General features: G+C 36.5%; 2 protein-coding genes across 6 annotated transcripts; both read left to right on the forward strand.

The window, feature by feature from the left end:
* On the forward strand, nt 1,548-7,803 carry LOC109712300 (ent-kaurenoic acid oxidase 1-like). The gene is made up of 9 exons (XM_020235790.1): nt 1,548-1,957; nt 2,556-2,883; nt 3,897-4,046; nt 6,251-6,508; nt 6,610-6,693; nt 6,805-6,883; nt 6,978-7,084; nt 7,174-7,292; nt 7,379-7,803. The coding sequence occupies exons 1-9, from the start codon at nt 1,551-1,553 to the stop codon at nt 7,467-7,469; spliced, it is 1,623 nt and encodes a 540-aa protein (XP_020091379.1). The 5' UTR covers nt 1,548-1,550; the 3' UTR covers nt 7,470-7,803.
* On the forward strand, nt 11,157-18,125 carry LOC109712285. Of its 5 annotated transcripts, none has more exons than XM_020235764.1 (8): nt 11,157-11,835; nt 11,931-12,085; nt 14,583-14,801; nt 14,878-15,116; nt 15,406-15,551; nt 15,632-15,779; nt 17,615-17,678; nt 17,755-18,125. In XM_020235764.1, the coding sequence occupies exons 1-7, from the start codon at nt 11,297-11,299 to the stop codon at nt 17,675-17,677; spliced, it is 1,509 nt and encodes a 502-aa protein (XP_020091353.1). In that variant the 5' UTR covers nt 11,157-11,296; the 3' UTR covers nt 17,678; nt 17,755-18,125. The 5 variants fall into 5 exon arrangements, with proteins under 5 accessions (XP_020091353.1, XP_020091351.1, XP_020091352.1 ...); XM_020235762.1 differs by having other exon boundaries at nt 11,159-11,835; nt 17,610-17,678; XM_020235763.1 differs by having other exon boundaries at nt 11,159-11,835; nt 14,589-14,801; nt 17,610-17,678.

Below are 18,353 nucleotides of genomic sequence, written 5' to 3' on the forward strand. Positions count from 1 at the left end.
TTTGCTAATGTGATAGTGATATGGTATCTTAGTCAGTCTTACGTCATCATCACGATTTGGTCAACTAATTATACCGTGGGACTTGATTGAAATTATTTAGAAAATTCAAGTCAAAATATTACAACAAATTAAAATTCAAGGATCGAGTGTCAGGCACTTCATAGTTTGAGGACCAAAAGTGCAATTTAACTTTATATTTAAAGAAAATGCTAGGTGCACACCCTAAATAGGAGGTGTAGATCTTACACCCTCCCATTCAAGGGTTCACAAATCCTATAGAATTTTTCAATATTATATCAGAAAAGAGTTTGACAAGAATGAAAATAATAATAATAGAAATAATAATAATAGCACTGGATGATGTAATGTAAAATTTATGCCTCTTGTGGAGTGTATAGATAGTATTGCTCCTAAATTGCTGATTAAAAGTCAGAAGTTTACGAATTCAGCCTCCCAACTTCTTTGGGGGAAGGATTCTTGTAGTAGGGTCTCTGGACTTGTTCAGAACAAATATTTATTTTTAGGGCTTTTTTTGCAAATAGCCCCCTAAAAAATTTTATTTTCGAAAATAGCCCTGTGTAAAAATTATTTGCAAAAATGGCCCTGGCCCCGCTCCGTCAGCGCCACGTCAGCGCCATGCGGGCGGGGCTGGGCCAATTGTATAAGTTGAACACGGTGAACCATTCACCGTGTTCAATACAANGATATTTTGATTTCAAAATTTGAATGCGCCGTTTGTTCTTTACAGATTTAGTTAGTATACTCTATACAACTTTCGTAATTATAAATTTATTAATAAGTAATTGATTTAAATTTTGAAGTCAAAGTAACGTTTAATAACTCAAATCAAACAAATTGAAAGGTTAGATAGTAAAATCAAAATTTTAAAAGATTAGATAGCCGATTCAAAATGGTCTATAATTTACGTGAATAATGTGCATTTTTTTCATTATATTTAGGGTATGTTTGGTTCATGATTGGAATAGGAATGGAAAATAGAATCGGATTACTTTGGAATGGAAAATGGAATGACGAATCATCCAAAAATATTTGGTTCATTATTGGAATGGAAATCGGAATAAAAATTTAAAATTTTTGAGAGAGGGTTTTGATTAAGAAAGAGGAAAGTGATGAAGGGAGAGGAGATAGATGTTGATGAAAGATAATTTTAAATAGTTTACTTTGGAATGAGCCAATCCGGAATTCAAATCCGGATTGGATCATAAATGGATTTGGTCATTCTCATTTCGGAGTGGAATGGGAATCGGAATTCGATTACTATAAAACAAAAGACAATTATCGGAATCAATGAATTCTATTTCAATTCCATAGTCTAAAATAGATGAACCAAACATATATGCCCTTAGGGTAAATTATACTTTCGGTCCTCAAACTATGAAACATGTGGTATTTTGGTTCCCAAGCTTTTGGCTTGAACCTTTTAGATTCTCACAATTAAGATTTACGGTGCATACATTTTAACTGTACACACACACAGACACACACACACACACACACACACACGTCCGTGAGCCTATTCTTGTGTATATATGTGTGTGTGTGTGTGTGTGTGTCTCTCTCTCTCTCTCTCTCTCTCACACACACACACACACATCAAAATAGCTTCTTCTCAAATGGAGGCCTCGGCTTTGACATGGTGGTGCGCGCTTCTCCTGGGAGCAGTTCCATTCCTTGTTCAGGTGATTTGGTACTGGAATGATCTGCGATACTTTACTTCTGCAAAGATCAAATCAATGAAGAAGAATAATAATAGTAGTGGTGGCAACGACGGTGGTCGCGGTGGCGATGACAATAGTAGTAGTAAGGGCGTCGCGGGCCGGGGTAAGCTTCCGCCGGGCCACATGGGCTTGCCCGTCATCGGCGAGACCCTCTCCTTGCTTTGGTACTTCAACTTTGTTCATCGTCCGGATGACTTCATCAACTCTAAGAAGCAGAGGTCAGACAGCTTTTATATAAACCATCGTTTTAAAGCATAATTAAGTCTAGTTTGGAAATGAATTGCCCAAAATATCTAATCTAGAGCGCGAAAATAATAAAAATTCTAAGGTACTCTCAAGCATTAATTAGCTCCATTGGATTGGAAGTTCTAATCGTTATTATTTCACAATATAGGAAAAGTCAAGCTTCAAAGTGCTTAAAACTGTTGTACTAAAAAATTGATTCCAAAACTAGCTGGGCCTAATCTTAGGCGCCCGGATTAAAATAAGATACTTTTAAAATTTAGAAAGGAATATTAAATATTATCCCTTTCTTTAACTATTCAACAAAGAGATCGGATCAAACCACCGGGGGGGCACTTCTTTAGAAAGTTTCAACCATTTTTTGGAAATTAAATTTTTTAACTTTTGTAACGATCCAACAACGGATAGCAATATTAACTCGTTGGGCCCAAATCACCGACCCAAAATACTTAAATTCAGTATTTATTACTAACTTGTAAGCCTCATATATATATATTATAATCAAAATTATTTTCACATCCGATATGAAACTACTGGGGCGTTACATTTTTGATATAAAATGTGCGCGTGCAGGTATGGAGAGGGGGCAGGGATGTACCGAACGCACCTATGCGGGAAGCCGACGATCGTGGCGTGCACGCCGGCTGCCAACAAGTTCGTGCTGCAGTCGGGCGGGGAGGACTTCCGGTCAATGTGGCCGTCGGTGGAGCTGGTGGGGCCGTCTTCCGTCAGCAACGTCGAGGGCCGTCAGCACGTTCGCATCCGCGCATTCGTCCTCGCTGCAGCTAACCACCCCAAATCCCTCAGCAAGATTGCCCGCGCCATCCAGCCCAGCATCGTCGCCGCCCTGCGGTCGTGGGCGGTCGCCGGCACGATCAACGCCTCCGTCGAGACCAAGAATGTGAGAGAAGCATGCGGTTACATGTTTTCAATATTCTCGCTGATTATTCACTATTCACATGAAAATTTTTAACCGTTATTTTCAATTAAGCTAAGATCTAAATCCTTTCCGATCTTGCCTATTATTTCATTATTTTATATTTTTTTACTGCTTTCTAAGTTAGTACACGGGCATGCTGATACCTCTGCACTCCAAAATGGATATAGATCTTAATTACGCCCCTCGTTTTTCAATATTGGATGTTGAAATTAACCGTCTAAACTTTGGATAAGTTGAGTGTAAGATTTGCAGCAAACTTTTGAATGTACAAATAGCATTTCTCAAACTTCAAATCCATAGGGCTTCTTTTATGCAGGAAGTAGTCTATAATTAAGGACAAAAAACCAACATAAACAACTTAGCTAGCGGCTGAAAATTATCTAATCTAATCACTTGTTTGACATGCCTGGATTTGATGATGAAAACACGAGTAAGGGTATATAAGGATTTACCACTCTCGGCTATTTTGTTGTATATAGTTGCAATTACAATGCAATTGTATTTATATGTAGAGATTTAAATCCGATGTTTAGTTTGATACATTTGAATCTAAGTGTTGTAGTTGAAACTGTATGAAAAAATCCAACTGCAGCAGTTAAAACTATATTCAAATTGGCCGCAGGTTGAATTGTAATAATTGCAAAGAGTAATTTTAAACAAAAGATAAGCTTATCCTGCTTATTACTTTTTTATTTTTTTATTTTTATTTTACATTGATGGCAATCTAACCACCACCACTGATACCACATATATAAAATGATAAAATTTTAAAATACACTTCTTAACTGCACGCAATCAAACAAATTATTTATAATTGCAATATTTTTTATTATATCTAATCAAACAAGAGGAATATAACTGTAACTGCATGGCACGCAGTTTGAGCCAAACGAGTTATATATTAGTACTAGTGTGCTGAATCGTTACAGCTCCAATATATAATTGTGCTACTATCTTATAACAAAATTTTTCAGGTAATATTTAAGAACATATGCAAGATGTTTGTTAGTATGGATCCATCGCCCGTCACCGAAGAGATAGATCGGTGCTTTGAAGGCTTTGCTGCAGGGTTCAGATCAGTGCCCATCAACTTTCCAGGCACTACATTTCATCACGCTCTTCAGGTAGAAAAATTCACAACCAATGTACAAGCGCATGGGGTTTAATTTATTCTTAATTTCCATTCAAATTCTTCTTTTTTTGATAGAATCTACATACTACGAGAATATATACAATTATGCCTTCCACTGTAGGGATAATATGTACGTAATATGTCTTTCAAAATTTTAAAAATATTTTATATATTTCCGAAGGATCAAAATTAATATTCTTATTGATTTTAAAAAATTTCTTCAAATATCTCCATTTCTGGGTTTAAAAAGATATTTTGATAATTTCTAGGTAAATTTAAAAATTTTGAATAGTAACGAAGAATAAATAAGCAAAAGCCTCTAATTTTTAAATCGGAGTTTTTTGAACTACAATATAACGTGCATAAAATCAGAATACACATACCGTTGAGCACTAAATAGGCTCAGAAAATTCACGAGTAATGGTACATGTCCTCCCAATCCCAACAAATATGGTAGAGATATCTAAAAACTACTCTCACTTAGAATTAAACAGAAATGTTATCCATATATATTTATTAATGGATAGTAATTTTATGGACTATATATGGTGGAAAAGCTTTTAGTTTTCCCAACTAATCCCAAATATTTAAGCGGTGATAACTTCTAAACCTATATATAGAGAAAGAGACGGAGAGAGAGACAGAGAGAGCTAAGTTGGAATACTATTGATAGTAAAAGATCCTTTTTGTTATCAAGTTTTTAATCCTTGGATGAGAAATTGTAGGATTATGATGATATTAGTCCCTTAGATATGAGTGGTTCCTCTAAGGTTGAGTGGTCTTTACTGGATTATAATATTTAATCCAATGGTTAGAAATGATGAAAAAAATTGATCCAAAAACTAAAAACTTTTTTTTGTTTTTTAAAAATAGATAGCATGCTACCCGTTTCGTTTATCTCATTTAGAAATAAACTTAGCTAGAAATGTGAATCAACTAAGATTCGAACTTAGGTCTCGGGTACCAACCACCAAGCCCTTTGCTACTTGCTCTAGGGACAGTCGGTTTCCAAAAACTAGAAACTTGATAGCAAAAAAGTCTTTTTGTTATCTATAGTATTCTAGCCCAACTCTCTCTCTCTCTCTCTATATATATGTAGAGTAGGGCTACTGTGCTATTAGGAGCACAATAACCCTTGTGCTTCTAACTTTCTAACCACCCATCAAGTTTGATGGATGGTTAGAATGAGAGAGGGAGAATATATTGAAGAGAAATTCAAGGAGAAGAAAAATTGAGACACCCAATTTCTCCCCAATATCTCCTCCCTCTTTTATTTAACTTGATGGATGGTTAGAAAGTTAGTAGCACAAGGGCTGCTGTGCTCCTAATAGCACAATAGTCCTGCTCTCTCTCTCTCTCTCTCTCTCTATATATATATATATATTTCTCACTAAAAAAGTGTGCTTATTATTACTTCACATGGTGTATTGGTGTCACATTTTCTGAGTACATGCACGCTGCAGAAGCAAACCTTTCTTTTCTTACTTAATTAGTCTTAAAATCATACCAAAATGTTGCAACCAAAGAGAATTGGAAAGGCAAAAAATTAGGAACAAATATATGGCAATTGGAACAAGTGAAGAGAATACAAACGGCTCCAACCCGAGCAGTACTCTATTTTTTCCGATACATAGAAACTGTAAATTTGAGTTTTCTACACGTCGAAGATCGCAGAAGACAAAAACAAAAAAAATATAAAGCTCATAATAATAATCTCAAATAACTCTAAAACTGAGATCAATCAATTTCACCAAAAGAGTATTAAAACACAATACAAAAGGAAACAAAAAACCACCAAATAAAAAATTCAACCAAAACCAATGAATGTTAACAAGACAAGGAAAAATGTAGATTAAAGGTTATCCATCTCAAACCTAACAAAATTCTACATAAGGAAATGAAGAAGGAGAAGAAGCTATTTTCCTCGCTCACACTCCTACCTGACTCTTTTATTCTTCTAACCCCTAACTAAACTCATATGATCCAACTTAATTGACTCACTTAATCCAAAATAAGTCGCATGACTTAACTTGACTCAAAAGAACATAAAAGTACTCATTTAAAAGATCAAATGAGCTTCTACGAATTTATTTATTAATTCTTGTAAACAAGAATTAAAGAAAAAAACAAAAAAAAAAAGTTTAGCACTAACTTTTAACTACAAGAAGAAGGCCTCTTATACCGATTTTGTGGCAGTGTCGACGAAAATTGTCAGCAATATTTAGAGAAGAACTCGCAAAGAGGAAGGAAAAGAAGCATGGAGTCGAAGAAGCCGGTGATCTAATGAATGGCTTGATGCAAGTGGAGGACGACGAAGGGAAGCAAATGAGCGACGACGAAGTCATAGACAACACCATTACCCTCGTCCTCGCGGGGTACAAATCGACTTCACTTGCTATAATGTGGGCTCTCTATCACTTGTCGAAAACCCCGGATGTTCTTCATAAGCTACGGGTAATTTATCTAAACATTGTACTAGAAAAACTAGTTCTACTTGATCAATAGCCTTGTACTATGCATATTGGTTTCTCTTTTTAAGCTAAAAACAAATGTAGGAAGAGAACATCTTGCTAAGAAAAGAGAAGAAAGGGGAGTTCCTCACATTGGATGATACATATCAATTGAAGTACACATCTAAGGTATATATATAGTGTCATGTGTAAATTTTCTCACTAGCTTAGCTTATTATTTCATGAGCATGTAACTACAACGAGTTATTTCATCGATTTTTTGCCCTTATGGATCTGTAGGTTGTGGAAGAAACACTTAGGTTAGGGAACATAACTATGTCGGTTCCTCGAGTCGCCAACCGAGACATCGAGTATCAAGGTATGTAACATAAAGTTTCTTTCCTTTTTTTTTGATTGGTTCTAAATACATGTAGTAAATCAATAGTAGATAAGTGAATTGTACAAGAATACAGGCTATAGAATACCTAAAGGATGGCAAGTTCTTGTTTGGATCCGATCGCTGCACACGGATGCGAAGAACTTCGACGATCCACTGAGCTTCAACCCCGATAGATGGGACGTAAGTTTACGAGACTTCGAAAGCCTAATTCTACTTCAGCTAGTTACGTACTTTTCGTATATAGTGATCAGTTGGATTCTTTCGTGTAGAAACCGGCGAAACCTGGCACGTTCCAAGCGTTCGGAGGGGGCCGGAGGATTTGCGCGGGAAACATGCTTGCGCGATTAAATCTTACAATCATCCTGCATCACCTCTCTGTTGGTTATAAGTAAATGATCCGCGCAAACTTTTATCTCCCTACATTGTTTTTAAGTTATGAAATTCGTAGTTAAAGCTAATTGTGTGATTGCTTAGGTGGGAATTGCTCAATCCAAATGCAAAGATATCACACTTCCCTCATCCAAGGCCTGTAGATGGGGCTGCAATGAAATTTAGTACACTTTGAAGCTACATAAAGGACTGAAGTGGATCAAATGTTATTGGGCTCTGATTTAGTTCCTAGAAGCTGTTATGTAGCATAAATGCGAGATATTAACTGTGAGCAAATAAGTTGGTGTTGATTTGGGTAATATCAATATCTCAAATTGAAAGAGTGTTTGCCTTAATTTGGTGAAACTACAATGGCCTCTGTTTGGATTGTAAAATTTTCCACACCTATTTTCGTGAGCAAATCATAGCTGGACATTAACTACTCTTTTTTTTGTTTACGTCTTGAACAAGAATTTTGATGAAAATGGTACCTCACCTGTGAATGTTTAATATTGTAATAGTTAGGTTTACATTCCCGCTCTTGTGATATGCTCTCGTGCAAAACTGTATGGTATTATTTTTTCTATATAAAATTTAATGTACTTATTTAGTGGAGTCTTGGTTGACGGACAGGAAAAGCTTTGTCCGTTCGGCGATCTGTGCATGCGCCTAGACTGACCAAATCGGCGGTCGCGCTGCGTGACATCACCCATAGACAACAGATAAAAGCAAGGTTAAATTTGATGGAATGCACCAGCTAAGCGCCTACATGACTATTTTGGATGGTTATCGAATAAAGTCTCTTGTCTCGATGAAGAGCGAGTAGTGCAAATTGCATTTTGGATGGTTAGGATGAGAGAGAGAAGAGGAATCAGTGAAAATTTGGGTGTCTCCATTGGACACCTGGGCCGAGTGCGTGTTCATGCGTGTTTCCATTGGACACGAGTCTGACACGAACACGTGAGATTTATAAAAATATCTCCAGTATATGATTCTAAAGATATAGATTTGAATTATAATTTTTGCGTGGTGTGTACCTCTCCAAATCTTCTTTTGAAAAATAAATAGTAAACTACCTGTTTTATTTATTAGAAAAATAAATTAGGCATACATAATGGAGACAGCGAGGTCCTCCCAAGTACCTCTCCAAATCTTTAATTTAAAATTTCTGTTTTCTGTGTGCATTCCAGCTGTGTCAATTATTATTGTACTGCTACTTTTTGAAATACATGCGAATCTTTAATGCTTGTCTTGTGTCATGTTTATGGCTTTATGCTACAGCCTACAAAAAGCTCACCTAGAGTCTAGAGATGCTTGGTGTTTGTTTCTTTTCTTTTTCTTTTTGTATTTATTTTTGTTTCTATTTTTGCTTTTTGTTATAGAAGTATATGCTTGGTAAGGTTTAGGGATGTCAATAGTAATGAATACTCGAAAGTTTATCCGAATTCGAATTCAAATAAAACGGATATATCCGATACTAAATGGATATAGATTCGGATATGGATATCAAAAATAGAAATCCGACGAATATGAATTCGGATATGAATTTTGACTCTACCCGAACCGAACCCGAATCCGAACCCGAATTTATTTTATATTATATAAAATATAGAGTGCTGCTGGTATGCTTCTGGAAGCACGGAGCGCTCCGTGCTTCCAAGTCGTTTCGATGTTGGGACTTTCAAATCGACTATCAGCTCCGTTAGACTTGATTTAGAGTATTTTAAGTATCTAGAAAATAAATTTTGCGATTTCTTGATATCTTTTGCTTAATGATCGAAGTGGCTCAAAAATAACGGCTGAAAATAAAAATATTACAAAATATGATGATATGACATTAAAATTTTAGATAAAAAATATTGATCTTGTTTTATATAGTATAAAGAATTTTCTATCAAAATTTTACATGATTTGAATATTCCTATACCGTTAAACTTGTAAATAGCTCATCACGGCCATTAAAATTATTGATTTGAGCTCCTTCGATTACTGGGCAAATGATATCAAAAAATTACAAAATTTATTTTTTAAATACTTCAAATACTCTAGATTAAGTTTAACGGAGCCGATCGTCAATTTGAAAATCCCGAAAACGACTTGGAAGCACGGAAGGCTTCATACTTTCAGAAGCATATATATATATATATAGAGTCCGACTGCCATGCTATTGATAGCACTAAGCACTTGGTGCTATCAAGTTTTCTGCCGTTAAATTAACCCCTTTGATTATTTTTATCCGTTAGATTATACTATTAAACCAACCACCCACTCAACCCTAAGGGGCCCACATCATCCTAACCGCACATCTTTTAATCTAAGGGCAGAAAACTTAATAGCACCAAGTCATTGGTACTATTAATAGTATTCCAGCCTATATATATATATATATATATATATATATATATATATATATATATATAAAAGAGGGGGAAAGAGAGGTCCATGGACCTGTCTTATGCGGTCCACGAGGTGGAGCGGACCTTGTGGATCATGTGCTTTCTTCCTCCGTGCGGCATGCCCAATGCCGCGCGTTTTCGTTTTCTCTCGAATCGAGCGGAAAATAAAAACCTCTATTTTTCTTAGAATCTGTAAAAAAAAAAAAATTTCTGAATTTTTTTTTAACGAGCCACAAAACACGAAAATCTCATTTTTCAACAAAAAAAAAAAAATTTAAGATAATTTTACGATGAACAAAACACGTCCTTACCTATTATTTCTATAGTATTTTGGAGTATATATTTTTAATAACTTTATTGAGCTCGTTAAAAAAACCCATTTGAGGAATAATTTCAATTATATAAAATAAAGTCTTCATATTAAATAAATCTTGTATAATTTTACGATGAACAAAACACGTCCTTACCTATTATTTCTATAGTATTTTGGAGTATATATTTTTAATAACTTTATTGAGCTCGTGCATAAAACCCATTTGAGGAATAATTTCAATTATATAAAATAAAGTCTTCATATTAAATAAATCTTTATATTCAATAGACATCCAAATAGAATCATTTAGTTAAAGGTAGAGTTTATCCAAATTATACATGGATTATATTTAAAATTTATGTAATTAGAGCAAGATTTATAATTATTCAAAATAAAAGTTGAATTTGCTCTTTGTTATGACTTCATGATTATATACAGTTAGGTATGAATTAATTAGGTGAATAACTACGATAGATATGGCAGCATAAAATCGAGGGTGTCGCAACTAGAGATTTTTTATTAATAAAGTATTAGTTTAGTTATTTTCTTTCTTCTTTAATATTTTTTTTTAAAATTACATAATTTATATCAGTACAAATATTGATTCTAATAATTATATTAAAAAAAACTTACGCTTCCACACGATCGATGCCAACATAACAGATCCCCAAGAACTTATAATAGGCTCGTTACGCATGCAAGATTAACATTTGCGTTGCCACCGACCGTCCCTAGAGCAAGTGATAAAAAGCTTGATGGTTGGTATTCGAGACCCAAGTTCGAATCTTAGATGATTCACATTTCAAGCTAAGTTTATTTCTAAATGAAATAGACGAAATGGGTAGACCAATCTCTCTCAAAAAAAAAAAAAAAAAGCCAGAGATGCAAATAGAAATATGTATAATTTTTTTTGATATAATCGCAGGTATATAATATATCATAACCGANTTTTTTTTTTTTTTTTTTTTTTTTATCGTCAAATTACTAAACCGGTGTATGATATGTACGGATAAACCCGGTGCACGTAATGTTTCTCATGCTGTCGTGCAGTCCGTGTTATCCAAATCCACGCCACGTAGTCTCTATCCCATTACGTCACCTCAACAGTCAACACCCCCCGACCCGGCCAAAAAAAATAAAATAAAATAAAATAAAATAAAAAGAAAAACCCCTTCCCTTTCGTAAAACTTAAAAAAACTCCCGCATTTCCTCCGCCGCAGAGTGCGCCTGTGGCTCTCTCCTTCGTTTGATTCTTGCGTCGAGCTCTGCTGCGAAGGAGAAGGAAAAGGGCGGGCGAGGTCGAGATGCGGGAGAATGGCTTACGCCACGGTCTCGTCTCCCGCTCTCTTCCCCTTCTTCGTCCGCCGCAGCCCTAACCCTACTACCCCCCTCTCCCCCTCCCCCTTCGCTCTCCCGAGGAGAGCTCGCCCTCTCCTCCCCCCTCTCCGTCCGCCATTAGAGCACAAGAGGGGCCCCCGCGCCCTAGGGTTCGCCGTCTCCGCGGCGAGGGGGAGGAGGGCGAGGGCCGCGGAGGATGCGTTCGGGGATTTGGAGGCGGAGATCTACGAGTTCATGCGGCGGTCGCCGAAGCCCAACGATTTCCCCACCCGCGCGGAGCTGGTCGCCTCGGGGCGCGCGGATCTCGCCGACGCCGTCGCCGCGCAGGGGGGGTGGCTCGCCCTCGGGTGGGACGTCGACGAGGGGGCGAAGGAGACCAATGGCGGTGCGAGTGCGAGTTCCGCGTCGGGCGAGCCGGAGAAAGGGCTCTCTCGAGATGATTCTAGGGTTTTGCAGCAGCGGCTTTCGTGTAGTAGTTCGGATTTTTCGGAGGCTTCCTCTTCTGGGAGATCACTGTGAGCTGCGATCCTCGTAACCATTTCGATTGTTTTAGTGCTCTTCTTTCGGTTCTTTTTAAGTTATGTTTTCTTGCATTGTTTGATATCTGAAGGGAAAGGGAGGAGGATGCCGAGGATAGCGGGATTGAGGGGATACTGAGTAGATTGGAGAAAGAGAGGAACTGGTCGTATGCTGTGAGTTCTGAAGGGAGAGGAAGGAACGGTCGAACCTTGCGGAGTCATGGGGTTCTTGATCCGGGAGACACAGGTGGATTTTCTTTCTTGAGCTGAGATCGAGCGTTTCTATATATGTCATGATTGCCAATTTTATGTCTATCAACTCGGCATCATATTATATTAGTTGCGACGAAGAGATGAACCAATGTATGTTCCATTCAGAATGTGTTGCCACCAAACCTAACTTTTAATAGTAATTGAAAAGGCATGCCTTCAGCCAGTGTCTTGCCGTGAGGCAAAGGTTCGCGCCTCACTGCACCCTATGTGCAACTTTGCGACTGGTGCGCGCTTTGTGATATGTTCAGTTTAAATGTTCTCCAGTCTCTTAGGTAGAATATCTGTTCATGTGATGCCTTTCCTTTTCTATGGAAGCTGCTATTTCGCTGCTTAGACACCTTTTATGTTTAAGTGTCCATGCACTGTTACTTTGTAAGTGTACAAAAATATTTAGTATTTCTCTCAAAAAAAAAAAAAAAAATTTAGTATTCACATTTGCTAATTCAGTCTCCTTTTCTTCCGGATGTGCTTTCTTGTAAATGATCACTGTGATAATTTATTGTCCCAGTACTCATATGTCATAGCTCGTAGTCAAATTGTTACTATATTTAAGAGTGTCTTATTTTGCTTAATTTTTTTTGAATATTGACCCTAACTTATTGAGGCAAATGCCTTTTGAGTGTGCCTCATGCCTTGGCTCTAGGAGCCCCTTGGGCCTCTTCGCATCTTGTTCGTTAAAAAAACTTAGGTGCCCGATGCTGACTGTGTAACAACAAGAAATAGGCTGAAAGTTCAGATAGTTTGCCTGCTACATCTTTTATATTTCAAACTAAAAATCTGCAATTTTCTACAGTTTTAATATGATTAAATTAGTTTGACAAGTACTTATGGTGTTTCACTGGTTCAACCAAAACATAAAAAACTTGAAGTAAGCTCATCCCTTCCCTAATCTGACACCATTGTCATTATATAGTGAACTCCAATAGTGTTTTAATAACAATGTATGATCCACAAAATCAGGTTTGATTTAACGTGTTGAAGTGCTATGAAAGGTCACTAATCTATATGTGATATCTAAGCAAAGCATATGTTAGTGTAGTTATGTGGATGTGGGAGCATAGCATCCCTTAACGCCATATCGTAGGCTTGGACATATCTCGCTAGAGGTATACTTGGTGTCTGAGAACACATGTACAAAGACACTACAATAACATGCTATAACAATCTTCATTTTAAGCCACTTTCAAATTTTCAATAGTTGTAACTGTGAATAGGTAAATTTACTCCACTCAAAGAAGTGTTTTAAGAGATGTTAAAACTGGCAGTTTCAGCGGATCTAACGAATATTGTTCTTTTTTCATAAAAGCAATAATATTCAACATTAACAGGCATTAATCTCTTTCTCTCACATACTGTGTGGATGGTAATTGACTCAGATACCTATATATGATTACCTTTTATTCTTGCTAATATGGTTGTGTATCATATTTTCATATTCTTTATTGAAAATCTATACTTGTAGTTTTTTATCTTTTTTCCTGTAATATTAACTTACGATCTTCTGGCAAGCTTAATTGGCATACAATAAAGTTAATACGACTGATTTTGTGAACTTAGATAATTTGACACAATCAGGTTTATTCCGCATGACATTATTCTAAGAGGCGGTGTGCCCACCTGCGTATGCTGATGAGGTTTTGTGACAACCCTACACAGATTACAATTTGCATGTCGTGTAACTACTGCATGATGAGCACGTAGGAAGATCGTGTATTGTCAGTCACTATAAGCAAATAAGTAGGTTTATAGCATGGTATGACCTCTTCAATAAAAAAAAACTTGCTGTATAGGGCTTTGTTAATAATTTTGATTATAGACTACTTTGTACTTACAATTTTTTTTCTTAATATAAAACTTGCTATGTAGGGCTTTGTTAATAATTTTGATTATAGACTACTTTGTACATACAATTTTTTTCTTAAGAAAATCTAATTGAATCTTAGATATGTATATTTAAAATGTCCTGGAATTTAGTTCGATTGTCAGAAATTCTATATCTTAGTTATTTTTCTTGATTCTTTGATATTTTTTATTTATCATATGTTTTCATATATTCTTATATTTGTTATATCTTATGCATCTTAACTGAACACCCGCCTATAGCATATTTACCATGCGGTACCTTGTCTGTATGCAAAATGTTCAGCTGCATAGTCACTACATGGCATACTTGTTTAAGGTTTTTCATTCTAGTGTTTAGTTATAACTTAGGATGAAACCAAAGATGGTTTGAAAATCTGGTTTCCCACATTTGAATTTCTTATTCCACATTTGGGTAACAGTCGTCACTTATCACTTGGTATTGAGTAATAGTTGCTTATACGCAGGCACACTTTTTATTGTGCATTCAAAATTTCTGAGAGTGCTCTTTGCTAGATTTTTATACATTTTTTTTGTGGATTGGCTGCTCGTTTTCTTTCCAATCTCTAGTATTCTATTTCCTTAACTGAACAGACGCTGTACTATTGAAGATGCAGTTTTAATCAACGACAAAATCACAGTTGATAGAAGTGAGATAGGAAGTAATGGTATATTACGAGATTTTGAAAAGAAACTTTTGTATGATTATGGGGGTACTCATTCGCAATATGGAACACTAACAGATGTCAATAACACGAGAAATTTAACTTCTAGCATGTGGAGAAAATGGAGCACACGAAGGGCAGGATTTCCTGATACTGACTTTCAAGGTTGTCTTTTTCTCATTTGGTGCCATTGCAATGTAGAAATTTTAGATATTCATACTATGCCAACTCTCTTGTGCAGCTGCTGAAATTGTTCCAAATGGTGACAGAAAGATTGTTGAAAATGGTTCGCTAAGTGATGTTTCACTTGATGGCGAGATGCATCGACCAAGCAAGAGTGTGGTTGGAATTGGTAAGGCAAGCAGTAATTTGTACTCTGAGCAAAATCAGATACGTATGCGTCTTCAGCATTTGGAATCAGATCTTACCTCGGCACTTCAATCATTAAGATCGAAAGCTAATAGTCTTCTATCACATGAGGTGTGTCATCATTAATAATTTGATTTATTCTGGAGCCTAATGCTCTTTGACTTCCTGACCTGTATCTATCAGCAAAATATTTTAGGAGTAATTTAGCTGTTAATATACATTTTTCATATGGAGATGTTTACCATAAGTTTTATAGTTCGGCTTTCTTTTTTTGTTTCCCAAATTTTGTCCTTGTCTTAGGTGATGTTAAGATTCTACATGTTTCTATATCAGGTAAACTTGGAAAATACTCAGTAGGTTTAGCTGTGAAGTTGTTAATTTTGGCTTTTTTGATTTTCAGGGCAAAGAAAATTCGTTGGACGAGCTGCATAGGCTCTCCGATGCTTGGGAGTTCCAAGAGACTGAGATAATGCATGCTCGAGATCAGCTACGGTCTATTCGTGCCAAATTGGCAGTACTTGAAGGAAAAATGGCACTTCAGATGATGTATGCATTACTTGACATTGATCTTTCTTCCCACGCTACTTAAATTTAGTAGCATTAGCAGCATGTTGTGTTTTGGACAGTGAAGCACAAAAGGTGATAGAAGAGAGGCAGAAGAAGCTTGATGCTGCTCAGAAGGCTTTACACTTTCTTCGTACAGCTTGCATTGTGTGGCCTAATCCTGCCTCGGAGGTTTTTTTGGCTGGATCTTTTGATGGATGGACAAGTCAGGTTTGTATTTGGGATCTTAATTTCACTCAAAGAAGATATTTACTGATTAGCTTTCGTATTTGGTCTGCTGTTGCTATCTGTATTTAGTCAGTTCCTTTTTTGTATCTTGTACCGTTATAAGACTTCTTGCAATTATGTTAGAGCTTGAATTTGAACCTGCTAACCGAACAGGTGCTTTGTTTGATTATTGTTGAAGGCTGTTAATTTTCAGTTAAGAGTCGGAAAAATCTCAATAGGAAAAGTGAGCTTGGGTTGAACTGTAGGTGTCTGCTGCGGCTCAATTCTTATTCTTGGAACCATATGGTTCAGGCTCAAAATCTTGGAAAATGAGAACACCCTTGTGAGCCTGACATAGCCATCTTATCACTGAGCCTGTCATTCTGATGTTCCAGGCATTAGAAGAAACCACTTCCAAAGTGGTTTACTTTAACAAACAATTCAAGATTAAAGTCCTCGGAGCACTTCTTTTGAATGCTCTATCTTGCCACTTTAGATCAGAGCTGGGATGAAGTAATTAACTCCAACTAGTAACTCAAGATTTGGGTCTCTCAAGCAGCGTCTTGTGTTCTAATATTCTGCTTGCCTGTTTAGAATCACAGCTGCGATGAATCTAACTGTCCAGGAATTTCCTTTTAATTCCCACTTTTAGCATCCAAAAATAATCTGAAAATTCTTAAAGACTTCATATAGTTCACATCTGTCCATTATATAAGTTGATTCTGAATGTCATAATGGAATTTGTACTTCTTGCCAAATTAGACCAAGTCATGTAACAAATAAGCATATTAGCAGTCCTAGTTTTAGTTTGGATATTAGTAGATTAGATCAAAATTTAGTTATCCAACAATAAGGGTGTCAAAGCTTGAGGATAGCCAGCAGCCACCTATTTTTTGTACTAACGAGGGGTTGCTGATTTGTTGATGCTAATTACTAACACCTAAAGACAAGTATTCACAATCAATCCACTTGTGGAATGGCATTACATTTGAGCACTGCATTTGAGCAGTCAGTTTATGTGGATCATGGATACAAAGTTCTCCAAGTGAAATGCATGTTAGGCTATAGAGGAAGGAAATTCCATAGGTTTATCCATTCAACATTTTTGGGACTACAGGATTATGATAACTTTGCAATCATGGAGAAGATATATCCATGTGCAATTATTGGGGTTATGGTGCCCCACCTGAATTTGGTGAGCCTTTAGTTTGTGAAGAAGATAAATACTCTCCATATTTGCCCAATGCCCATGCTTGAAAGCATACCATGTCTCCTGTCTCCTGTATAGTGGCGTCCCAAACTGGTCGCTTTATGCTTACGAGTGCAACTGTGATACCTTATCTAGTTAGGCTCATGATGCATTATTGGATTCCTTTTTGCAAAGTCAATGCACTTTGTATATTTATATCGCCAAATTATTAGNCCCCCTCTATTCTCTCTGTGTCCCCTACAGCACCAGAAAGTGATGTGCAGAGTTTTATTTCGGAGTGGTTAATTTATTCATATGAAGCGAATGAGTGAAAAATTCGGCTCTTATGGAACATCGAAAATATCAGTGAAGAATAGGTTGGCAAGAAATTCTAAATCAATAGACCGTCCTCAATCAACATTTCTTCTTACCACAAGCACAAGGCTAAATCCGACATGTTGGACCTGTTAACTAAATCATTTTGTCCTCAATCAAACTTTCTCCATATTCTTCCTTTTGTAAAACGATACAAAGATCATCCCAGTTTCTACTATGTTTCATTCTATATAATTTAAGAATTAAGAATCATGTCAAATATTTAGATCTCTCTTGCACTTGCTGTTGCTCATGTCTTAATTGCGCAGAGAAGGATGGAGAAGTCAAGAACAGGCATCTTTCTGTTGTATCTGAAGTTGTATCCTGGGCGATATGAGGCAAGTTATTGTCTACTTAGTACCGATGATGAATTGTCTACGTTATCGTTGCTAAAATTTTATCGCGATGCTGCAGATAAAGTTTATTGTTGATGGTACCTGGAAAATAGACCCGCTGCTTCCCACTGTGAATAATAACGGCAATGAGAATAACCTCCTAATCGTTCCTTAACTCCAAGTTTGCCGACCTTGTATGCAGTTTTGTAGACTCTTGTAGATGATAGTGTGACTAACACAACATTGATAATCTGATGTTTTCTTTCATAACAGCAGCATTAGATTTGTGAATTCTTAGTAGAACTCATTTAATTTTTAGTACAATAGGGTGGTAGTCGTATTTGGATATATCTTCTTACAAAGAGCACTGATGTGTGATACTGTAGTCGCAACATGTACTCTGTAAAACAATTTTTCGTCTGAGGTATAAGCATCAGAAATTCCTATATTTGTTGCTAGTTAACAAATTTGGACTAAAGACATGGTACTGCATGTGCATGTAAGTAATTAAGCTAAAATGTTATGCATGAGTTTGAGCTGCCTCTTTTATTGAACATAAAACAAAATTTTGGGATAGTACTCTATCCAGAGATAAAAATATCAATTCGGATGCTTTATCGGCGAAATTGAATATTCGGGCTTCAATTGTGCTGCATTCGAGAAATTATTCCCTGCACT

Source organism: Ananas comosus, linkage group 7, assembly GCF_001540865.1.
Source record: "Ananas comosus cultivar F153 linkage group 7, ASM154086v1, whole genome shotgun sequence".
In the NCBI taxonomy this organism is placed as follows: Eukaryota; Viridiplantae; Streptophyta; class Magnoliopsida; order Poales; family Bromeliaceae; genus Ananas; species Ananas comosus.